The sequence below is a fragment of the Triticum aestivum genome, chromosome 3B (genome assembly GCF_018294505.1).
Source record: "Triticum aestivum cultivar Chinese Spring chromosome 3B, IWGSC CS RefSeq v2.1, whole genome shotgun sequence".
NCBI lineage: Eukaryota > Viridiplantae > Streptophyta > Magnoliopsida > Poales > Poaceae > Triticum > Triticum aestivum.
This window is the reverse complement of record NC_057801.1, coordinates 711,858,946-711,884,308: the sequence shown is the minus strand read 5'-3', so window position 1 is coordinate 711,884,308 and position 25,363 is coordinate 711,858,946. Positions and strand designations below refer to the sequence as shown.

At 44.2% G+C, this 25,363-nt stretch overlaps 2 protein-coding genes across 3 annotated transcripts; one reads left to right on the top strand and one right to left on the bottom strand.

The window, feature by feature from the left end:
• Positions 1-6,607: 6,607 nt before the first annotated feature.
• LOC123071936 (pentatricopeptide repeat-containing protein At3g29230) lies at positions 6,608-13,981 on the top strand. Its single transcript, XM_044495513.1, has 6 exons — positions 6,608-8,565; positions 8,669-8,958; positions 9,054-9,241; positions 9,975-10,026; positions 12,072-12,143; positions 13,112-13,981. Exon 1 carries the CDS (start codon positions 6,654-6,656, stop codon positions 8,400-8,402), a length of 1,749 nt encoding a protein of 582 aa, XP_044351448.1. The 5' UTR covers positions 6,608-6,653; the 3' UTR covers positions 8,403-8,565; positions 8,669-8,958; positions 9,054-9,241; positions 9,975-10,026; positions 12,072-12,143; positions 13,112-13,981.
• Positions 11,502-12,794, bottom strand: LOC123071937 (EPIDERMAL PATTERNING FACTOR-like protein 9). 2 transcript variants are annotated; one of them, XM_044495514.1, is made up of 3 exons: positions 12,483-12,794; positions 12,275-12,348; positions 11,502-11,931 (listed from the first exon to the last, which is right to left on the bottom strand). In XM_044495514.1, exons 1-3 carry the CDS (start codon positions 12,595-12,597, stop codon positions 11,746-11,748), a joined length of 375 nt encoding a protein of 124 aa, XP_044351449.1. In that variant the 5' UTR covers positions 12,598-12,794; the 3' UTR covers positions 11,502-11,745. The 2 variants fall into 2 exon arrangements, with proteins under 2 accessions (XP_044351449.1, XP_044351450.1); XM_044495515.1 differs by having other exon boundaries at positions 11,502-11,928.
• Positions 13,982-25,363: the final 11,382 nt, after the last annotated feature.

Below are 25,363 nucleotides of genomic sequence, written 5' to 3'. Positions count from 1 at the left end.
ACTTTCATGAGATTAATGAACGAAGTTTTACGTGCTTTCATTGGACGATTTGTGGTAGTTTACTTTGATGACATATTGATTTATAGCAGATCTTTGGAAGAACATTTGGAACATTTATGTGCTGTTTTTATTGCTCTACGTGATGCACGTTTGTTTGGTAATCTTGGGAAGTGCACCTTTTGCACCGACCGAGTATCTTTTCTTGGCTATGTTGTTACTCCACAGGGAATTGAAGTTGATAAAGCCAAGATTGAAGCTATTGAGAGTTGGCCGCAGCCCAAAACGGTCACACAAGTGAGGAGTTTTCTTGGCCTCGCTGGATTCTATAGGCGTTTTGTGAGAGATTTCAGCACCATTGCTGCACCTCTCAATGAGCTTACAAAGAAAGATGTGCCTTTTCTTTGGGGTACCGCACAGGAAAAAGCCTTCACGGTATTGAAAGATAAGTTGACACATGCTCCTTTACTCCAACTTCCTGATTTTAATAAGACTTTTGAGCTTGAATGTGATGCTAGTGGAATTGGATTAGGAGGTGTGTTATTACAAGATGGCAAACCTGTTGCATACTTTTCTGAAAAATTGAGTGGGCCTAGTCTGAATTATTCTACTTATGATAAAGAATTATATGCTCTTGTTCGGACTTTAGAAACATGGCAACATTATTTATGGCCCAAAGAATTTGTTATACATTCTGATCATAAATCTTTGAAACATATTAAAAGTCAAGCTAAACTGAATCGTAGACATGCTAAATGGGTTGAATTCATTGAGACTTTCCCTTATGTCATTAAACACAAGAAGGGAAAAGAAAATGTTATTTCTGATGCATTGTCTCGTCGCTATACTATGCTTTCACAACTTGACTTCAAAATATTGGGTTTGGAGACCATCAAAGATCAATATGTGCATGATGCTGATTTTAAAGATGTAATGCAGAATTGTAAAGAAGGAAGAATGTGGAACAAGTTTGTTGTTAACGATGGATTTGTGTTTCGTGCTAACAAGCTATGCATTCCAGCTAGCTCCGTTCGTCTTTTGTTGTTGCAGGAGGCGCATGGAGGAGGATTAATGGGACACTTTGGCGTGAAGAAGACGGAGGACGTACTTGCTACACATTTCTTTTGGCCAAAGATGAGACGGGATGTTGAGCGTTTTATTGCTCGGTGCACTACATGTCAAAAAGCTAAGTCACGACTCAATCCTCATGGTTTATATATGCCTTTGCCTGTACCTAGTGTTCCTTGGGAGGATATATCTATGGACTTTGTTTTAGGTTTACCTCGAACAAAGAAGGGGAGGGATAGCATATTTGTTGTCGTGGATAGATTCTCGAAAATAGCACACTTTATACCATGTCATAAAAGCGATGATGCTGTTAATGTTGCTGATTTGTTCTTTCGTGAAATTATTCGCTTGCATGGTGTGCCAAATACTATTGTTTCAGATCGTGATACTAAATTTCTTAGCCACTTTTGGAGATGTTTATGGGCTAAGTTGGGGACTAAACTGCTTTTTAGTACTACTTGTCACCCCCAAACTGATGGACAAACTGAAGTAGTCAATAGAACGTTGTCTACTATGCTTAGGGCTGTTTTGAAGAATAATAAGAAAATGTGGGAGGAATGCTTGCCTCATATTGAATTTGCTTATAATCGTTCATTGCATTCTACTACTAAGATGTGCCCTTTTGAAGTTGTGTATGGTTTCCTACCTCGTGCACCTATTGATTTGTTGCCTCTTCCATCTTCGGAGAAGGTTAATTTTGATGCTAAACAACGTGCTGAATTGATTTTAAAAATGCATGAGTTAACTAAGGAAAACATTGAGCGTATGAATGCTAAATATAAACTTGCTGGAGATAAGGGTAGAAAACATGTTGTGTTTGCACCTGGAGATCTTGTTTGGTTACATTTGCGTAAGGATAAATTTCCTGATTTGCGCAAATCAAAGTTAATGCCACGTGCTGATGGTCCCTTTAAGGTGTTAGAGAAAATAAATGATAATGCATATAAACTTGAGCTGCCTACAGATTTTGGGGTTAGTCCCACTTTAACATTGCAGATTTGAAGCCTTATTTGGGTGAGGAAGATGAACTTCCGTCGAGGACGACTTCATTTCAAGAAGGGGAGGATGATGAGGACATCAATACAATTGTTACACCAACAGCCCCTGCTGCTATACATACTGGACCAATTACTAGAGCTCGTGCACGCCAACTAAATTACCAGGTACTTTCGTTTCTTGGTAATGATTCTAATGTTCATGAGAATATGATGCTGCCTAAATTGGATACATTTGTTTTGCTTACAAATGAAGGGCCTAGCTTGGAGAAGGATGAACATTGGAGCAAGAACAAGCATGGAGATGATGGCATGCGCAAGGGGAACAAGAACGGAGTTACAAGTGATGATTTCAGGACTTTGAAGCCACCATAATGGGTGCATGAAGCCTTGGACGAAATATACAAGATGCCACTTCATAAATTTCGTCCCGAGGGTATTTTAGGTGCTGCGTCACCTTATTATTGGGCCAGGCCCATGTAATTTCGAAATACATAAGTATAGGCTATTTTTAGAGTCCGTATGTGTGGGGAAACAAGAGATAGGGTTGATTTCGGACCCCTCCACCAAGGGCCACGAAATTCCCCCCTCTTCCTCCATATATACAGCCCTTAGGGCATCGTTTAGACTTTGGGTTTTGTTTAGATTAAAAGTTCGCCATAGCTGCAACTTCGCGTACTTCGTTTGTGTTCAACGACCAGACAAAGGCGTCACAGAACCCCACCTTGATCAATAAAGCTTTCATCTTATATTCCCAATATCCAGATTGCAATCTCAGTTTCTTGCTTGTTCTTCGTTTGCTCGCAGGAAACAGACCCTCGTGGTCAGGTTGATCGTGCTCTGGCGTGGTCAATAACCTCTCGGAGTTGGTTTAGCGATTGCTAAGGCGCGACGTCCTCGCATGTTCGTAGTCGGATCATCAAAGTCGACTGCCACCAAAGCGATATCCATCATCTCATCGGAAGACGGGACACCTTTGCCTCTATCACAAACCAAACTGATAATTCGAAGAGACTTGTAAAGATAACTTAATCACACATAAAAGAATTCAGAGGAGATTCAAATATTTCTCATAGATAAACTTGATCATAAACCCACAATTCACCGGATCTCGACAAACACACCGCAAAAAGAGTTACATCGAATAGATCTCCAAGAAGATCGAGGAGAACATTGTATTGAGAATCAAAGAGAGAGAGGAAGCCATCTAGCTAATAACTATGAACCCGAAGGTCTGTGGTAAAACTACCCACAACTCATCGGAGAGGCCTTGGAGATGATGTAGAGGCCCTCTGTGGTCGATTCCCCCTCCAGCTGGAGTCTTCTGCCCCTTTTGCCCGCGAGGCTCTCATCTCCTCTAGAGTCGCCATCAAATCACATGATCCCCTTCAAAACCCCTGGGGCAAACTACTTCTATCAAGAGCAGCAGGTTGGGCGTCGCTGGTCGTCAAGATTAGGAAGCGCCCGCTGGTGCTCAAGCGGTTGCGAGGCAAAACTCTCTGCGGCGGCGCACCAGAGGATAGGAAAACCCTAGGCGTAACCCTAGGGGAAAAAGTCTCCACTTAGCTAGGAGTTATGTTGACTTGGCTGAACATTAAGGTGTTTCGAGATGAAAAAAAAACCTCTCGTAACATTACAGAACATCACGTCCGACTTCCAGTCTTTGGATCAATAGATTTAGGGAGGCCTCTTTAAAGGTAACCGCCATATCATGGCACGACTACCTCTTCTCACACCTTGGTGTACCTCCGGTAATTCTGCCAAACTAGTTTTGGCCCCTCTGAGTAATTGATTCAAGTGGGGAAGCTCTCCCATGATTATTGTTCAAACAAAACTCAAACAAGGAACACATGTATAAGCTTGCAAATATGGTCATGAGATGGTTGGTGCGAATATGGTCATTGTTATAGTTTGCCAATCGTAGATTTGACCGCTTTGGGGTTTCCTTTTGTTTTTTCCTCGCATACGTATAACTTTGGTTATATATGACTTCGCTATTTGTTGGTGTGTTTTTGTGCGTGTGTGTGTTGATGTTGATTGTGTGCATCCTAACTATGCAGAGGACAACTATGCAGAGGCGGGGTGTGTGTGCTTATTATGTGTATTCCTCTTGATACTTTATTTTAAGCAAATAAAATCCACCCTTTTTCAAAAAAAATGTATAAGCTTGCAAAGCAAAGCTGTTGCGGTAGAAGTATGGCAAACATAAGAGTGTTTCCAACCAAAATCCCTACTCCCCATTTATCCGGGCGGACAGACCGCACATGGTTCGTACCAACAACCTACACAACTGGACCCCTTAGTTCGAGCCCAAATGGTCGGGCTTTTCCAACATACTTCAGACCCAACTAATATGAGGGACGGATTTGGGGCAATCCGAACGCGTCTATCATGTCGGACCAACCCGACCGCTCAAAAAAACTCACCCCTTCCACATGCCAGACCAAACCCTACCCTCGCCTTGACCGCACTCCTCTCTGTTCTCTTCCTCCCCTTCGCTTCAGTTTGGTCCCCTCCCTGCCACCCTGCGCCACTATGTCCAGCTAGGAGAACGGATCCGAATCCGAGCCCGATCCCACTGATTGGGACTCACTCGGGGCGGATTCGAACTCCACGACCTCTAGTGAGGAGCTCACCCCCTATAGGTTGTGGATGGACAAGGGTAGATCTTCGACCTCCCGGGGTGGCGGGGTGAGTGCAGCCGCGTTTTGTTGAGGTATGTGCCGTCCCTGGTGGCCTAGCGAGGCTCTTTGCATCTCTGGGCCACCACCGCTGATCTGCACTCCCAGACGATGTTGGGTGCTAGTGCCATGTCTTCCCAACCCGTGGCAGCTTCTGGAGTTCGAGGCGTGGGCAGCTTGTCACGCCAGGCAAGCGGCCTGGACCTTTCGCTCTGGTCGTCCCCTTGCCCTTTGACTCCGACATGGACCGTTTACTCCACGTCGTCCTTCGCAAGAATGCGAACGCATTGCGACAGGGCATCGAGGTGTCCGAGCGGGTTGCGGCTGAGCTTCGACGCGGCCCCAAAACGACGACCTATACGCAGTCTTCGCGATGTATTACCTGCAAGATGAAGAGGTGATAAACAACGAGAGAAAAAAGCGAACCAATCTGTGGTTGAATGGTTAGGAGGACAGTGGTATCCCTGGTCCATCAAGATTCAAGTCTTTGACTTGACATTGGTGCTTGCATTAGGGCATCTCCAAGGCAGACCCTTAAACTGCCCGCATACATTCGGACCACGGAAACCATCCAACGCGGGCTTGTATCGGTCTGCCAAACTGTTCAGACGTGTTTTCTCCCGTAAATTCGAGACAAAGTGGGGGGAGGGGGTTGCTAGAGTTCGGACAGCAACCACGTAGGACTCCGACACCCCCGACCCACCCAATCCCCCTCTCGGTCCCATTTCCTTCCACTCCGCCCTTTCTCCCCCTTATTTTGCATCTGCACCCTCCACCTCCGTCACCGATATTGTACCTCTCTGGCTGCCACAGAGGTATTGCTGGACGTCCGCAACCAGCACAGACATGCCCGCTCGCCTTTTTGACAACGTTGTCCACCCTGGAGCCGTTTGTACCCAGGAATACTCTGCCCCCCTGTCGACAACCTCCATAGCGGACACCACGCCCGACAGGTGTTCGGTCAAATGCCTTTGAGCTTATTTTTTATCGCTATATCTTTTTTTTGAGTATGAAGGATGCGAGCTACTCGATCATGGAGGATGAGTTGTTGTGCGATGCGTGGTTGGACGTATCCGCGGATTTCGTAGGCAGGAGCAGAGGGGGACCTTCTGGCAGCAAGTGCATGAATCATTTCACGCATGAAAGCACATTGCGCATCATTCAAGAACACAACGTGAGGTCGTTATCGTATCGATAATTACACTATCCAGACCAGACCAGCATCACCAAGTTTTGTGACGTTGTTCGTCAGCTGGAGGCAAGGTGGCCATGCTCGCGGCAGAGGACGAGATCGTAAGTTTTGCTTCCTCTTACTCAACTTGTTAATCGATTCATTCATTCAATGTTGGTCTACACATTATGTAGCTCGTGTTGTCGTGGTGTACCACAGGTCAGAGGGACGGCCATTACGTACACACATTGTTGGATGAAGCTGAAAGGGGAGTATGTGTGGAATGACATGATCCGTTGATAAAAATCTTGTTGGGCATCCGGTTAATCTAGTCGAATTTCAGATATTGTTATACTAGACTTAATTTGCATGCTATTTATGGATGATTTGTGCTATTTTCTATTCGAATTTTGATGAATATCGGTCGATTTGCATAAATTTCGTGGGGTTAGTTGAAATGTGATTTGAAATGTATACAGTCAGGGTTGATGAATGAATGCGGGAGGAAATTTACGGATCGCTGATGAAGATACCATAATTCCTGGATTTTTTTAATGCTTCCGGCGATGTTGTTCAATGAAAGGAGGCATTTCCATCGGACTGCGACTGCGAGGGCTTGTGATACTAGGACGTGAGTGTGTTGAAAAGGAGACAAAAAAATCGAACTCTAGTGTGACATTGGATTGGTTTCCGACTCGATCTCAGGGACAGTCGGTCGTTTCAGAATTTCAAACTCTCGCCATGTCTTGTTCTCCGCCGCCCCCGCTCGCGCTCTCGATCCTCCTCTCCCCCCTCCGCGCCTGCGGCTCCGCCTCGCACGCGCTGCAGTGCCACGCCCTCCTCCTCACCTCCGGCCACCTCGCCGCCTCCCCGCTCCGCCTCTCCAACCTCCTCCTCCTCGCCCTCGCGTCCGCCAACGCCGCGGCCCACGCCGACGCCGTCTTCGCCCGCCTCCCGGGGGCCGCCTCCGGCCACGCCTTCCCCTGGAACACCCTCATCCGCCTCCACGCCCCCTCGAGCCCCCGCAGGGCCCTCGCCTACTTCGCGCGCATGCGCCGTGGCGCGGTGGACCCCGACGCCTACACCTTCCCCGCCGTGCTCAAGGCGTGCGGCTGCGCGGTCGGGCTGCTGGTGCACGCCGAGGCCGTGAGGAGGGGTCTGGATCGCGACCTGTTCACGAGGAACGCGCTGATCAGCTTCTACTGCAGGGCCGGCGACTGCCGCTCCGGGCGGAGGGTGTTCGATGACGGCGTGCTGGACCTCGTTTCGTGGAACTCTATGGTGGCGGGGTACGTTGGGTGCGGCGAGGTGGAGCTGGCGCAGGAACTGTTCGACGAAATGCCGCGTAGGGACGCGTTCTCCTGGGCCGCCATGATTGATGCCTACGGGAAGCGGTCTGGAGGTGTGGACCGTGCGCGCGAGCTGTTTGATCAAATGCCTGACAGGGATCTGGTGTGCTGGAATTCGATGATCGATGGATATGCTAGGCAGGGGAGGATGGACGAGGCGAGGGTGCTATTTGATGAGATTCCTGAGAGGAATGTGATCTCGTGGAGCATTGTTGTAGACGGGTATGTCAGGTGTGGCGAGCCTTCTGAGGCTTTGGAACTTTTCCAAAGGATGCTGAGGTGCGGTATCAGACCTGATAGGGTCGCTGCAGTTGGGGCTGTCACGGCATGCGCACAGCTGGGAGCTCTGGAGCAAGGCAGGTGGCTGCACTCTTACTTGGAGAAGAAGAAGATTTTGTTCGATGTTGTGGTGAAGACAGCTCTGATAGATATGTACATGAAATGTGGGCGCTTGGATCTCGCCATGCTGATATTTGAAAGCATGCCTGACAAGACCGTGGTTACTTGGAATGTGATGATTGTTGGACTTGGAACTCATAGTTGCGGACTTGATGCTGTCAAGCTTTTCTGCCAAATGGAGTCTGAAGGAGCACCAATGGATGATCTTAGTGTGCTTGCCGTGCTGACTGCATGCACACATGCTGGGTTGATCTCAGAGGGTTTACAGATATTTCATAGAATGAAGAAGGATTTTGGGATAGATCCCAAGGTTGAACATTATGGTGCATTGGTTGATCTCCTTGGCCGTGCTGGACATTTGGATCAGGCTAGGCATGCCATAGAGACAATGCCCATGGAACCAACTCCAGAATTATGGGGATCTCTGCTTGCTGCCTGCCGAAGTCATAGGTGCGTCGAACTGGCTGAGCTGTCGGTTGAACGCCTAGCAAGTCTTGGAGCTGATGACTCTGGAGTCTATGTTCTTCTGTCCAATATCTACGCTGATGAAGGAATGTGGGATGGTGTCTCGAGGATTAGGAGATTGATGAGTGCTGAAGGGATGAAAAAGGACATTGGAAGGAGTGTGATTGAGGCGGATGGACAAATACACGAGTTTGTGAATGGAGGCAGTTCACATCCTGATAAGGATGAAATTTACATGATGCTGTGGAATTTATCTAACATGGTAGCATCTGCTTGATTGCTCTGTTGCACCGAAATTGTGTTGAATCTCTTGGTGTGATGCCTGTTAGTTGATTGAACATTCTTGGCATGAAATGCTACAATGCTGGATGGAGCTCTTGAAAACTCAGTGTCCCGGGGTTTCTTTCTGAAGCTGCTTGTCATGACAAACATTTGCAAATGTGAGTCTCCAGATAAAACAAAACATAATTGCCACTATTGCCCTTTTTAGTGTCCAAATCCAAGTTAGTCCTTCTGAACATTTCCACACTTCATTGGTTTCAGGAAAACAAAGTGTTTGGTTGGAGCTGTGGCTTATTTCCCAGAGGACTTTGGAGATATCAACATGATCGAAAATTGCACCTGGTAGTTAATTACGCTGTTGGAAGAGCTACCTCCCAAGTTCTATTGATATAGCAGCCAAATGGGTGCTTAGTTACTTGCACACTGGTCCATGCCTTGTATTCATTTTACTGGACTTAGTTGCAGACTGACTAAAAGGTACCAAAACGCAGAGATCTTGAGATCCATGGGGTGGTGGTCCATTTTGCTTTCATCGACTTGCTTGCACGGAGGTAATTAATTTCAACCTTCGTAGTTCACTATGTGAAACATATTTGTTGAATGGACAAACTCTATTTGAGCTTGATGTTTTTATCCCTTCTTTCAGCCAGTTTGAATGGGTAAGGAACAGTTTGGGGCTACCAGTTGATGATCATGAAGTTTTGATAACGATTTCAGGCTTAACCACAAGTTTGATCTTAATAAAAAGACATCGAACCTCTCTTGAGTTGGTCTTTAATATCCTCAGAATGAAGAAAAGTGAAACTCAGGTTGAAGGCTGGCGTCATCGAGATAGTATGCAGCAAGTCCAATTGTCAATGTCGCTAGCTATTTCTGTCTACTTTCTACACTATTATTTTATGTTTGAATGAAAATAGATGGAAATTAATCATGTGAAATATAGTAGGAATGACCATCTAAGCATAGAAGTGCAAAGAACAACCATGTTCTCTTTACGTGAATTATTTGGCTTCATGTCAAATTCATTGTTTTCCACATTACAAAGCTGTTCTGAATATCCAGTTTCCTGACCAGAGATTCTCTTGGATGCCCATAGGCAAATTTCATAACCTTAGTGATGTCAAAATTGGCTGGCCATTTTTTTGAATGCTGCCGATCTAGAAGCATGCTTTAGCATAAATTAGAATATAAATATATAATAGCATTAACTATTATGAGCACTATAGAGATACGAAAGAGCTGCAACCTTCAGGCCTTGATTCGAAGGAGCTGCAACCCATGTGTCATCCTATGTTGGGTCGAAGGCATGCATCTCATGTTATACAAAACAAAACAGCTCGAGATGGATCCTACTGCTTACTTCCATGTGAATATTTTTGCAGGACCACTTCATAGGAGACCTCTTCTTGTTTTCTTAAGAAAAATGCTGACCTGCTTCTACCGCTAGAGTAGCACTAGGGCCACTGTGCGGCAGCTTTTTATTCCTCTCGCCATACGAACCCTCTTCTGTAATGTCACTCTCAGGATACAACTGGATTGATCTTCTTTTTTCTCATTGTCTTTTTAGGAGATCTACATGCTGGTCCTGAAGCCATTTGAAGCTACAGTAGGAGCAAATGGTAAAGCTGCTACCCTCAGCTCTTCACGTGTAATCGGTCCATGGTCAGCATAGTGCGATTACTTGCTTTGAGCATTTTCCTACATGCTGCTTTTTCTTGGTTTGGAAATTATTAAGTTCAAACGTAATTGCCGATGTAATGTGTGGGCCAGCATTTACACTAGCCGCCTCTGTCTTTAGGCATTATTCTCACTGAATTCCTTTGGTGAATAAGGAATTGTTTTCAAACAGGCAGAATTAAGGCTTTAAGCACAATACCTGTCAATTCTGAAGACTTCCAATAGTTCTGCTGTATGTTAACTTTCTAAAATTCATGTCTTGACCTCTTTCTATTGGGTGAAACACTATAGATTTTTGTGAGCTCTACTTGTCTACTGGTCAAATAGACTTACTAAAGTAAAACATAAAAACGAGACCAACAGGGACTAGACCGTGTGGCAATTTATTAAGAGGAAACAACCAGGTATAAACCTGCGGAGCCTGGGGCTTGAACGTGGGTGGCGGGCTACTAAAGTAAACATGGTTCTGCAGGTAACTATGTCACCCTGTTACTGATCCACACCAGCCCTGTAGGTAACTGGGTCATCACACAGATGCAGAACCTGAATATAGGATGAACAGTGCTTTGTTTAGAACCGTAGTAATCTATTTGAGCAGGAAAAATAAGGTTTAAAGAGAGCAATACTTGCCAACGGACAGTAGTGCCTGAACCTGCACCTGCCAGTGTCGTTCAAATATACATGAGTTACTCCAGAGTGTCCCGTTGTATATAAGCATCCTTACCCCTCCAGTAAAAGAGCTATTGGTAATAAATATTCCTATTGAGACAAATCTTCAACTGTTCTTTTGTTGAATGCATACAAGGCACCCTGCAGCCTCTCTGCTTGCAAAATAAATGCTCTGTTTGGTACTGGATTGTTTATTACCTATGCTACAGCTTTTGCGTAAAAATGTGGTACATACATGAAACTAGACCTGGTTGGTTAAATTCAACAGCATGAAGCCTGCTCTGCTGAGGAAATGCAGTCTGCACAGAAGTCACCATCTTCTTTCTTTCTCTGATTTGTCAATATGAATCTACTGCTCCCTTGTACAGTACAGGTGGTTGTTCGTTGTTACATGGAAAGAGGGATGGCACAAAACCCACGAGAGCTGAAGATGCCCAGGGTAGAGAAGATACTGTCAACTTCTGGTGGAACATACGAACGTTTACAGCATTTATACACTGCACAGTTGGAGACCACAGTGCAGAAGATCCAGTCTGAAGTTCTAAGCCTATTCAAGCAGAAGACCACATCGAGGTCTGCTTATAGATTTGATTTCTAGTTGCAATATACTCCCTCCGTCTCAAAGTAAGTGTCGCTGATTTAGTACAAAGCTTTACTAACTTTGTACTAAACCAGCGACACTTATTTTGGGACGGAGGGAGTATTAACAAAGAAACTGGTTATCTGCACAGCCAAGCTGGTCTTCCGATATCAAAATTTCAGACCATTCACTCTCAAAATTACTAGTTCACAAGCTGAACTAGACATCTTACAGTACAAAATGCCCCTCCAGTCTGCTACTAGTTAACCTCTAGTAAAAAAGAAAAAGGAAAAAAGAAGAAGCCTTTTTAACAGAGAAAGAGAATAGAAGGAAAAGAAGAGGAGACTGAAGGAAAACTACTACTCTCTACTAGACATATCATATCATAGAAGCTCCTACTAACCATCAATGATCACCTGTGGCAGACACACTTGTAATGATAGGCACTATTCATGGGGTCATTTGCATCCACCGGAACTTGCTCAGCAGTACACTTGGATCGACACCCCCTGCATTCGTTGTACGTGCATATGGGAGCAATTGAACCAATCAGCATTCTCCTTGCATACTTGGGCGGTTTCTCCTTGTTTAGACCCTGCTGTGAAGCATGTGAACATCATGTTAGTTATTGTTGCTTTCAGATGGCCATGTCATGGGCCCCATTTTCCGAATTAACTTGCATATCCCGCACCCATGCTGTTTTGCTCTTGTTCTTAGAGCTTCTCGTACTAACTGTAGGAGCAAGGAAGGAGGCAAGTGGCTACTGTTTCCTCTTTCTATCAGTCTGCTTACCAAAAACTCCATAGACAGGTATGTAGTATTTCAAGCAAGTTGAAGTTTACAGAATCTTTATTCAGGCATTATTTATCATGTGCTGAAAACACTAGAAAATATAGTACCTATAAGAACGGCACTTAGTACTGACTAGATGGCATATGTACCTTGATGTTCTCTTGCAAGTCCGTATGTTCTTCAGGTAATCCCTGGTGAGCATATTGTTCTCCATAGTCTGCACCTGGACAGTAGATTGAAGTGAAACTAGTGAATACATAGTGAACATATGCACACTAAAGAAAGAAAAAGAAAACAAGCCAATCTCATGCAAGAACAGAGAAAGAGCACTCAGTATTTGTAGTGCAGAGGTGAAACCTGAGATGCTGCCATGGTGGCCTTGGTTGCAGAGAGCATGGCCGATGAGCAAGCAAGAGAGGAGGAAGAAGAGGAGCAGGGAGCTGGAGGTAGTTGTGGGGCTGCCACTGGCCATAACCCCCCTTCTCCAAAATGAGAAGATGGATAGGGAACGGGAGGATGGTAGTATGCTTGGAATTAGAGAAACAGCTTAAGGGAGCAAATGCTAGAGGCTATATAGATGGCAGACGGGTGCAATACTGCAAGAGCTCTTGTGCGTATGTGTGTGTTGCCTTGTGGCTCTGCTGTTGCCTAGCATATGTATGCATATCCCTGTGCCATACCATGCAGACGATGGTGTAGACTGTAGAGAGGGGCGCAGTGGGGACTGAGGTGACCACCAACAGGTGGCTCCGCTCTCTCTCGTATGCACGCACACACGGGATAACAGAGGCCTCTGAAACTTAGCAACGGGGGACCGTCCTTGCATTGTTTTTGCACCGCACCACCTTTGTCCCTTCTTGCCGCACATGTGCCTTCTCTGCACCCATCTTATTTTCTTTATTTATCTCAGTTTTGAACTTAAGGAGTCCAATAATATGCTTCATTAGCCGCTTTGCTCACCTCTTTTTGTTCCTTCTGCTCTACAGAGCCAGAGGTTATGGAGGGAAGGGGAGATGGGTCAATTATTTGCGCCAATCATATGCAACATCGAAACGGCGGACACAGTGCGCAAAATCTATGTGGGAATAGTAGTAAACCTAATAATCAGCGAAAGAACATGCTTCAAGGAAAACCCTGAGGGAGAAGAGGAAACCTATGTTCAGTTAAAGGACGTGCATGCTTCAAGGAACTACCTACCTAGGATGCTTGGGATGGTTAATGGCGGTGAAGGCCAAGAGGAAGCAGAGCACACAGGCATGGCGTATCATCTCTGAACATGCAGAGGTGTATGTTTGTATATGCCAGAGGAGTGTGGGAACTGGAAAAGCAGTCGGGGTGAAGATGCTTGGATTCTGCATTCCGGAGAGAGCAGCGTGGCGGGGGTGCTTGGATTTCTGCGTTTCTCCCAGCCTAGTTCTTGTTTTCTTCTCTCGCTCTCCTCTCCTCCTTGAGCACGACGGCGTGGGCTTGCCTCTCGATTTCGGGACAAACAACCAGAGCCGTACCACGCGCAGTCTGGCGACTTCTTGCAGTCGCAGTCGCAGTCGCAGAGAGCAATTCTCGGAAGCTCGGGATCTGCGGTGCGTTTGGTCATACTGTCTATGTGCGGCCTCTTTCTTCTCTCTTTTTCCTCGAGGAAGATGCACTGGCTGGCCGTGGACATGGGCAGAGCTTGCGGTGGTTGCTTTCGGTGCCAGAGCAAGGTTTTGGTCACGAGATGCCGGCAGTCACGAGACGCCAACTGGGTCAAGATTTTGGTGCAATCTGTTCGACAGCCAAGTGGGTGCTGTTTGTCCAAGTCGCGACGTATTGGCCACTAACAATCCAGCGAGTAAATTGTTCTTTGCTTCCAGAAACTTACTGAATTAATTTACTCTGGCTAAGCATATTTGCAGGGGGGGTCTGCATTCCACCCTGTCGTGCTGAGGGGGACTCGTTGTTTTCAGCCCCACGGATCACAAGGATATGGCGTACTACACTCCCGACTAAAAGACATTCACAAAATCCATATTTTGCCATCACAAGGTACATCCATCCACCAAGGTGTCGGATACCAGAATTCAAACCCATGTGTACTCGGTAGAGTGTTACACTTTTTAGGCACCTATAACTCAACTGCCCCACAAATAGGCACATACACAATTTGCTAACAGTATGTGCTATACATTGATACGGCTTTGCTATTCTTCAAGCGCAGTTTTTTCTGAGTCGATCAATTATAATCACTCTGACATGGTGCAGAAACGATACTATTGGATCTGAACAAGTGGCAAGCTTTATCATGGGGTTGCAAAGGTTTGTGATCTTCTTGTCACCGGTGTATCATAAGGTGGTTGATACACCATCAGATGCGCGGGTTGGGATCCTCTGCAGTTACCAGTGCCGTGCTGCAGGTGACACGTGGGGTCAGCTCCACACAACTTTGACTGTAACTGCAGTGTTGTTACAACAGAGGATCTGCACCCCAACGCGCACACACACAACTTGAAGAAATAGCTTTTGCTAATTCCTAGTTTCCTAAAGTTTTCATTTTTTGTAGTCTCGATCACCTCAAATTGCAAGATTTCACTCTTAGAAGGCGTGCCGATTTTTTTTAGCTTGTACATAATATATGGAAGGATTTGAAGATAGGCCAATTGCAGTGATTGGGCTAAATGAAGCAACTGGCCAGCAACTGAGAGCCGATGAGAAGGAAGATGGACAAGGGTAATTTCTATTTGACGTTTAAGGCGCCATATAGTTAGCTATCGGTTGAGGGCGCCCATAGTCCCGGCTATAGGTTTTAGGTAGGCCGGCCCACGAAAGCTTCTCACATAGTTACGGTTTTGGGAAGCTTCCATTCCGATTTTTCCCTCTTTTTTTTCCTTTTCTGTGTTTTATTGACGTTTTCTTTAGTTTATTTACCTTTTCAAATTCGTGAATAAAGTTCTATTTTTGTGAAAATTTCTAAAATTCATCATTTTTTAGATTTTTATTTAAAATTCATGAACATTTTTAAAACCTTTAGCATTTTTAAAATTTGCAAATAGTTTTTCTAATCCGTGGAATTTGTTTCAAATCCACAAACATTTTTTAAAATTCAGGATTTTTTTAAATTGACGAGCATTTTTTTAAAAATCATGGTTTTTTTTCAAATCTATAAGAAAATGGTATCTGCTTGTTCTGAACTAGTGAGCCAGAAAAAAAACGACCAGGCAAGCTTAGTGAGCGATGGACTACTATTAGGGTCGCAGCCCACGAGCATCCGCGGCGCTTTGATGGCAATTCAGCGCCTAAAGCGTCAAATAATAAGGCTATAAAGTTGAGCCCTCATGGATAAGGCCTTTATGGATCTAATGAGCTATAGGGCCAGTTCTTTTGGTGGCTTCTAGAATAAGTTGCCCCCTACCTAGCTTATTCTAAAAGTCCAACCAAATTTATTTTTTTAGAAGCGTAGTAATTAAGACTTGACTAGTAGGCTTCTAAAAATAAAATTTGGTTGGGCTTTTAGAATAAGCTGGGTAGGGGGCAGCTTATTCTGGAAGCCCAAAAAGCTAGCAAAAGAACTGGCCCATATACAGGGACCAACTAGTCTGAGGAGCAGCTATTTATAACTTTCCCTAAAAAAAAGCTAATTATAAATAATGTGTCTAAAGAAACTATTTATAACTAATTAAGAAGTACTCCTTGGGGGAGCCCCCCAATTTTCATATTTTATTTTTCTGTACGCATTTTCAGGTTCTAAATGATTTTTTTGTTTTTTTTTGTCTTTTCACCTTTTGCTCGGGTTTCCTTAGGTTTTGGACAAAAGAAATTCAAAAAATATTTATGCGAAAAAACATGATTTCTTCTACAAGAGGCACATATTTGCTTCTCATGGAGGCACAGATTTGCTCCTACGAGAGGCATAGTTGTGTCTTTCGGAAAAAGAAAACAAAACACATTTTTTTCTTGGCAAGAGGCATAGAATTGTTTCCGCGAGAGGCACAGCTCCGCCTCTCGGAAAAGCAAAACAATGTTTTTTTCGCGAGAGGCACAAATTTACTTCTCGTGGAGGCACAAATTTTCTTTCGGGAGAAGTAAATTTATTTTATGCCTCTCGGAAAAGAGAAATAATTTATTTTATTTTCTCTTGCGAGAGGCACAAATTAACTTCTCATGGAGGCACAAATTTGTTTTCGCTAGATGCATAGCTATGCCTATGGAAAAAGGGAAAACACATTTTTTGTTACTACCGTGAGAGGCACAGATTTGCTTCTTGTGGAGACACATAATTGCTTTGCAAGAGTCATAGTTGTGCCTCTTCGAAAAAGTAAAAAGAAAGCGAAAAAACGTGCTTTTGGCTCGGTTTTCTTTGTTTGTTTTTCTTTTTGGAATTTTTTTTGTCAAAACCTATCAACATGGGATCTAATTTCAGATCTCGATGCGAGGAATCCAAAGATGAAAACGGTTTGAAATTTAGACCCGCGGCTAAGAGATAGGACATTTTGAATACACGAATCTACAATAAAAAGGTAAAACTGCTAGATTGCTACAAGTGGGCACCTCTTGCGGGGCGAAATCACTAGTTAAAGAATACTTCACATCTTCACCTCTCTCTCTCTCTTCTTTTTTTAGAGTACGCCAAAGGCGTATCATATTTTTATAGAAAAAAGAGAGAACATTTACAAGAAACTTGCGATAGATGCGAACATTCACTTCAAGTTGAACAACTCAACACCAACACCTAAAACCTAAGCCTACTCTCTCACACATAAAGGTTAAGGACACCAACACCCAACCCTCCCTCTTTTCTGTCCCTGATTTCGTCCATGATGTGGGTATGTAGCCGAGCCACCGTTTTGATTTGCTTCGTTCGCTCCGTTCGATTGAACACTCTTGCATTCCTCGGTTTCCAAAGCGACCAGGCAACCGTAGCCACGAATGTGTCATTGCCTCTTTTGTCTGCACCATGAAAGGCAGTCCTAGCTTGAAGAGACCAAGCAAGGAAGTGTTGGGGAACACAGTAATTTCAAAAAAAATCCTACGACCACGCAAGATCTATCTAGGTGATGCATAGCAACGAGAGGGGAGAGTGTTGTCTACGTACCCTCATCGACCGAAAGCGGAAGTGTTATGTAACGCGGTTGATGTAGTCGAACGTCTTCGTGATTCAACCGATCAAGTACCGAACGCACGACACCTCCGCGATCTGCACACGTTCAGCTCGGTGACATCCCTCGAACTCTAGATCTAGCTTAGGCCGAGGGAGAGTTCCGTCAGCACGACGGCGTGGTGACGGTGATGATTAAGTTACCGACGCAGGGCTTCACCTAAGCACTACATGATATGACCGAGGTGGAAATCTGTGGAGGGGGCACCGCACACGGCTAAAAGATCAATTTGATCAACTTGTGTGTCTATGGGGTGCACCCTTCCCCCGTATATAAAGGAGTGGAGGAGGGGGCCAGCCGTCCTCAAGGGGTGCGCCCCAAGGGGGGGAATCCTACTCCAAGTAGGAGTAGGTTCCCCCGTTCCTAGTCCAACTAGGAGGGGAAGGAGAGAAGGAAGGGGGGGGGGGGGCGTCCCCCTAGTCCAATTCGGTTTGGGCTAGGGGGGGGGGCACGCGCCCCACCTTGGCCTGCCTCCTCTCTTCCACCACTTGGCCCATGAGGCCCAATAACCCCCACGGGGTTCCGGTAACCCCTCGGTACTCCGATTTTTTCTGAAACTTCTCCGGAACACTTCTAGTGTCCGAACATAGCCGTCCAATATATCAATCTTTATGTCTCGACCATTTCAAGACTCCTCGTCATGTCCGTGATCACATCCAGGACTCCGAACAACCTTTGGTACATCACATAAACTCATAATACCAATCGTCATCGAATGTTAAGCGTGCGGACCCTACGGGTTCGAGAACTATGTAGACATGACCGAGACATGTCTCCGGTCAATAACCAATAGCGGAACCTGGATGCTCATATTGTTTCCTACATATTCTATGAAGATCTTTATCGGTCAAACCGCATAACAACATACGTTGTTCCATTTGTCATCGGTATGTTACTTGCCCGAGATTCAATCATCAGTATCATCATACCTACTTCAATCTCATTACCGGCAAGTCTCTTTACTTGTTCTATAATACTTCTTCCTGCAACTAACTCATTAGTCATAATGCTTGCAAGGCTTATAGTGATGAGTATTACCAAGAGGGCCCAGAGATACCTCTTTGAAAAACGGAGTGACAAATCCTAATCTCGATCTATGCCAACCCAACAAACAACTTCGGAGACACCTGTAGAGAACCTTTATAATCACCCATTTACGTTGTGACGTTTGGTAGCACACAAAGTGTTCCTCCGGTATTGGGGAGTTGCATAATCTCATAGTCTGAGGAACTTGTATAAGTCATGAAGAAAGCAGTAGCAATGAAACTGACATGATCATAATGCTAAGCTAACGGATGGGTAATGTCCATCACATCATTCCCCTAATGATGTGATCCCGTTCATCAAATGAGAACACATGTCTATGGTTAGGAAACGTTACCATCTTTGATTAACGAGCTAGTCAAGTAGAGGCATACTAGGGGCAATATGTTTTGTCTATGTATTCACACATGTACTAAGTTTCCGGTTTATACAATTCTAGCATGAATAATAAACATTTATCATGAGATAAGGAAATAAATAATAACTTTGTTATTGCCTCTAGGGCATATTTCCTTCAGTCTCCCACTTGCACTAGAGTCAGTAATCTAGTTCACATCACCATGTGATTTAACACCAATAGTTCACATCTGTATGCGATTAACACCCATAGTTCGCATCGCCATGTGACCAACACCCAAAGGGTTTACTAGAGTCAATAATGTACTTCGCATCTCTATGTGATTAACACCCAAAGAGTACTAAGGTGTGATCATGTTTTGCTTGTGAGAGAAGTTTAGTCAACGGGTCTGTCACATTCAGAGCCGTATGTTTTTTGCAAATATTATATGTATACAATGCTCTACACGGAGCTACTCTAGCTAATTGCTCCCACTTTCAATATGTATCCAGACTAAGACTCAGAGTCATCTGGATTGGTGTAAAAGCTTGGATCGATGTAACTCTTTACGGCGAACTCTTTATCACCCCCATAACCGAGAAACATTTCCTTAGTCCTCACTAAGGATAATTTTGACCGTTGTCCAGTAATCTACTTCTAGATCACTATTGTACCCCTTGCCAAACTCATGGCAAGGTACACAATAGGTCTGGTACACAACATAGCATACTTTATAGAACCTATGACTGAAGCATAGGGAATGACTTTTCATTCTCTTTCTATCTTCGGCCGTGGTCGGGCTTTGAGTCTTACTCAACTTTACACCTTGTAATACAGACAAGAACTCCTTCTTTGACTGGTCCATTTTTGAACTCTTTCAAAAACTTGTCAAGGTATTTACTCATTGAAAAATATTATCAAGCATCTTGATCTATCTCTATAGATCTTGATGCCCAATATGTAAGCAGCTTCTCCGAGGTCTTTCATTAAAAAAACTTTTATTCAAGTATCGCTTTATACTATCCAAAAATTATATATCATTTCCAATCAACAATATGTCATCCACATATAATATTAGAAATGCTACAGAGCTCCCACTCACTTTCTTGTAAATACAGGCTTCTCCAAAAGTTTGTATAAAACCATATGCTTTGATCACGCTATCAAAGCATTTATTCCAACTCTGAGAGGCTTGCACCAGTCCATAAATGGACCGTTGGAGCTTGCACACTTTGTTAGCACCCTTTGGATTGAAAAAACCTTCTGGTTGCATCATATACAAGTCTTCTTCCAGAAATCCATTCAGGAATGCAGTTTTGACATCCATCTGCCAAATTTTATAATCATAAAATGCAGCAATTGCTAACATGATTCGGATAGACTTAAGCATCGCTACGGGTGAGAAAGTCTCATCGTAGTTAACTCCTTGAACTTGTCGAAAACCTTTTGCGACAAGTCGAGCTTTGTAGATAGTAACACTACTATCAGCGTCCGTCTTCCTCTTGAAGATCCATTTATTCTTAATGGCTTGCCGATCATCGGGCAAGTCCACCAAAGTCCACACTTTGTCCTCATACATGGATCCCATCTCATATTTCATGGCCTCAAGCCATTTCGCGGAATCTGGGCTCATCATCGCTTCCTCATAGTTCGTAGGTTCATCATGGTCTAGTAACATGTCTTCCAGAATAGGATTACTCTACCACTCTGGTACAGATCGTACTCTGGTTGACCTACGAGGATAGGTAGTAACTTTATCTAAAGTTTCATGATCATCATCATTAACTTCCTCACTAATTGGTGTAGGAATCACTGGAACTGATATCTGTGATGAACTACTTTTCAATAAGGGAGAAGGTACAATTACCTCATCAAGTTCTACTTTCCTCCCACTCACTTCTTTCGAGAGAAAACTCCTTCTCTAGAAAGGATCCATTCTTAGCAACGAATATCTTGCCTTCGAATCTCTGATAGAAGGTGTACCCAATAGTTTTCTTTGGGTATCGTATGAAGATGCACTTCTCCGATTTGGGTTCGAGCTTATCAGGTTGAAGCTTTTTCACATAAGCATTGCAGCCCCAAACTTTAAGAAATGACAACTTTGGTTTCTTGCCAAACCACAGTTCATAAGGCGTCGTCTTAACGGATTTCGATGGTGCCCTGTTTAACATGAATGTACTTGTCTCTAATGCATAACCCCAAAACGATAGTGGTAAATCGGTAAGAGACATCATAGATCGCACCATATCCAATAAAGTGCGGTTACGATGTTCGGACACACCATTATGCTGTGGTGTTCCAGGTGGCGTGAGTTGTGAAACTATTCCACATTGTTTTAAATGAAGGCCAAACTCATAAATCAAATATTCTCCTCCACGATCAGATTGTAGAATTTTTTATTTTCTTGTTATGATGATTCTCCATTTGACTCTGAAATTCTTTAAACTTTTCAAATGTTTCAGACTTGTGTTTCAATAAGTAGATATACCCATATCTGCTCAAATCATCTATGAAGGTCAGAAAATAATGATACCCGCCACGAGCATCAACACTCATTGGACCACATACATCGGTATGTATTATTTCCAATAAGTCACTAACTCGTTCCATTGTTCCGGAGAACGGAGTTTTATTCATCTTGGCCATAAGGCACGGTTCGCAAGCATCATATGATTCACAATCAAGTGATTCCAAAAGTCCATATTTATGCAGTTTGAAAGTGCATTACATCGACTAGAGGGGGGTGAATAGGCGATTTTTATGAATTCTTTACTGAGGAATTTCAGGGTGAGGAAATTCCTAAGTGAAGAACTACTTGCAGCGGAATAAGTACTCAGGTATAAGCATAAGAGAGCAACAACATAGTTATCATGACGAAATGAAAGACAAACACAGAGCACAGAAAGCATAAACACAAGATAAGCAGGATGAAGACAAAACAGACTGAAGAAATATGATTGAGGAATTAGAGAAAGTATTCAGTCAAAGTCTTCAAGCAGTAATGATCAGGTTCATCAACACACAAATGAGGAAATGAAAGGGTTGAGGAAATAGAACCAGTTGGCTTGGTGAAGACAATGATTTGGTAGACCAGTTCCAACTACTGTGACAGTTGTACGTCTGGTTGGAGCGGCAGAGTAATTAAACTCGAGGACACACAGTCCCGGACACACAGTCCTCATCGTATTCTCCTTGAGCTTAGATCACACAGACCTCGCCCAACAGTAGAGGTAAGTCTTCACAGGTGACTTCTGAACCGTCATAGACTTGGTCACTCAGCAATCCACAATTCCTCTTGGATGCTCAGACCATGATGCCTAACCGTCTGGAGGATACTCAGTCCTCAAAGGTAACAAGCATCGGTTCCACACAGGAACAATCTCTTCAGTGATTCTCAATCACTTTGGGGTTTGTAGGTTTGGGTTTGGGATTTAGGTTTTCCTCACTTAATGATTTTCGCTCAAAGTCCTCGAAGGATGGGATGCTCTCAAATGACAAGTGTCAGTTTCTCTTGGAGCAGCCAACCAGCTAGTGGTTGTAGGGGGCGGCTATTTATAGCCTAGAGAGCAGCCCGACATGATAAGACATAAATGCCCTTGTCTGATATGACCGTTAGGTGGTAGGATATTTTGGACAGCTGGCACGTGGCACAACAACGGTCGGATTTGAGGTTCGAATTCCTCAGGGCTATCATGTTCCTCACTTTGTAGGCAATTCGTACTGGCGAATTCCTAACTCCTCAGTCAGAACAAATTCCCGAGAGACCAGAAGATCTTCATCTCTGTCATTGAAGAAATTGACTGAACTCATATGATATTTCCAATGGCTTCACTCGAAGGATTGGGTAGGTGTGAGCATCACTTGGAAATCAGTTTCCTTAGTATTACCTCGACCCCATTTAATAGTACGGTGTTTCCTATGACTCAAGAAGAAGAAAATGAAACTACTAAAACAAAAGTCTTCACGCTTCAGATTCCTCGCATGAATATCAAAGTCTTCAAGGTCACACCAATTTCTTCACTTTCAAAGTCTTCAGGAGAACCAAAGTCTTCAGCCAAAGACATTCATTTTTAGGGGTCGACTTTAACTGTAGATATCAAACTCCTCATTGACTTAAAGAGCCCGTGTACACTCACAAACATATTAGTCCCTTAACCTATAAGTCTTCAATACACCAAAATCACTAAGGGGCACTAGATGCACTTACACAGTTTCTTCATGCGCTTTACACCGATATGACACAAACGGCAGTGCCACAAATAAGTTGCACCATCATTATCAACTTTGCATCTTTTGGCATCAATACTATGAATATGCGTACCATTACGACCGAGATTTAATAAACTATCAGCATTGGGTGTATGACCATAGAAGGTTTTATTCATGTAAACAGAACAACAATTATCCCCCTTTGTCATCATACAACAAAAGCTTCAGAAGAGTGAGAGTTGCAACTTAACAAAAAACGCCCATATATATAGACCCGCTTGAAGACTAACTCAAATTTCTCCCCCTTTGTCATCAAATGACCAAAAGGGACGAAAAGTGAGGACTAACGCCCCTGAAGAATTTCATCATGAAGTCGATGGAGGAGCATCAACGTTGTTGGGGTCGTTTGTTGGAGTAGGGCCTGCTGCAGTGTCGTCCAGATCTTCATTTTCATCAGTATCACATGATGAAGAATATGAGCTGGGCACCAGAGGAGGAACTTCAACTTTCTTGAATTTCCTCGGTGGAGGCTTAGACCAGCTGAAGTCCTGCTTGAAGCCCATCTGCTTGAGATCTTGATCACCATAGAGATGAGACAATATAGCCCAGGTGCGATCGAACATTTCATTGAGGTAGTAATGGTTCTTCTTTAGTGAATTATAAGTGGCAGTCATATTGTGAAGAATTGAACCAAACTGGTGTTTCACCCATTTGTGATTGCGATCCACCTTCTGATGAAGACTAAGGAGAAGCTCACGATCAGTCATCACCCTTGGAGCTGTTGCCTGAGGACTTTGCTTTGAGGCATTAGCGGCAGAATCATGAGTAGCAGAGTCATCATTGGTGGAATATGAAGCAGCTTTGCGAAACTGTCCATCCAATGGTCGAATGCCCTCATCAATGACAGCAGTGGCCTTGCCCTTTTCATCAGCTGAGGAAAATGTTTGTTTGAGGACTTCAGTCGGGGGCAAGAAGCTGCCATGGTTGAGTGTATCAGCTTTGTAGTTGAGTGAAGACCTTGTTCCGAGGAATCTCATGATCCAGGGAGCATAAGACTTCAACTCAAACGGGGACATAGCGACATTTGCCAGAGTCCTCATGAAGAAATCATGATAATTCACGGGAATACCGTGCATGATGTTGAACAACAGATTCTTCATGATGCCAACGACTTCTTCATCATTTGAGTCGTGGCCCTTGATTGGACTCAAAGTCTTTGTCAGAATGCGATAGATTGTCCTCGGCACATATTGCAATTCCTTCATGAGGAATTTGGTCCTTGATGCTTGTCCGGGCTTCAGTGGCTTCATCAGCACTTGCATGAAATGACTGGACAGCTCAGTTTCAGAATATATCAGACGAGCTCCTTCTGGGGGAGGACTGACTGGCATGGCACGAAGCAATTCAGTTGCAGGTGCCTTGTAATGTGTGTTCTCTGTCATCTAGTCCAACACCCATGAATTCACATCTTCAGAATTGCCTGTGATGTGCAGCGTCGCGTAGAATTGAAGAATGAGTTCTTTATTCCAATCACATATGTCAGTGCAGAAATCGAGCATGGCAGCATCATGAATGGCAGTGAGGACTAGTGCAAAGCAAGCAGTGATTCCATATCCAAGTGAGGAATATGCTCATGATCGAAGACCTTGTCTTTGTTGAATAGCACTGAAGAATAGAAGTTTGCCTGGCTGGCAGTCCAGAATCGCTTCCTCTGCAGACGAGCAGAATCATATGGATTGTAGTCAGTGAAGAATACATGCTCATTGAAGAAGGTATCAACCTTGAACTTCGGAGTCTTGGAGAATGGATTCTTTGGCTGTGGCTGAGGGGTATCGGTGATCTGCAGTATAACTTCTGGAACTTCAATTTCAGGAGCCGCAGGCTGAGGAATTTCTGCTTCTGCTTCAGTTGCAGCATGGGCCTCCATTTCTTCAGCAACATGTTCATCAGCACTAGTGGCTGGAATTTCTTCAGGAATGGAAGGGGTGGCATGAATTTCTTCAGAACCCATTTGAACTTCAGTTGGAGCCGGGGACTGAGGAATTTATCCTCATTGGTGTGAACAAAGGCGAGTTGGGGTGCTGACTCTCCCAGAAATCATCATTCATCACGGGAGTGGTGCAGCCAATGTCCACATCCTCATCCACTTCCATTTCTTCAACGCCGGCCTCTTCAGCAGTGAACTGAGGCGTTGGCGATGATACCTGAGGGGTTGAGGTGAAAGCTTCAACCTCAATTTCTTCATCCATCTGCTCTGTGGAAGTAGCATAGGGATCTTCTTCTGCAGATTCATCAGGAATATGATATTCTTCGCCATGAGGAATAAGTTCCTTAGATGGCATGCTTGCGAGAGGAACAACATCAACGGGATTCTCCAGTGAACTTGTCAAAATCTTCGCCTTCTTGGGGGCCGCAGATTCTGAGGCAACTGATGCTTTCCTCTTTTTCAAAGCAGCACGCTTCGTGGCTTTGGTTTTCTTCACTTCCAAAGCAGAAGGAAGAATTGGACTTGGAGT

Bases quoted from the DNA above. Each gene is read 5' to 3' on its own strand.
- LOC123071936 (XM_044495513.1), top strand. From the start codon at position 6,654: ATGTCTTGTTCTCCGCCGCCCCCGCTCGCGCTCTCGATCCTCCTCTCC.
- LOC123071937 (XM_044495514.1), bottom strand. From the start codon at position 12,597: ATGGCCAGTGGCAGCCCCACAACTACCTCCAGCTCCCTGCTCCTCTTC. The intron at 12,349-12,482 runs GTTTCACCTCTG...TCTACTGTCCAG, and splicing joins CCACCATGGCAGCATCTCAG to GTGCAGACTATGGAGAACAA. The intron at 11,932-12,274 runs GTACATATGCCA...CATGCTTCACAG, and splicing joins ACTTGCAAGAGAACATCAAG to CAGGGTCTAAACAAGGAGAA.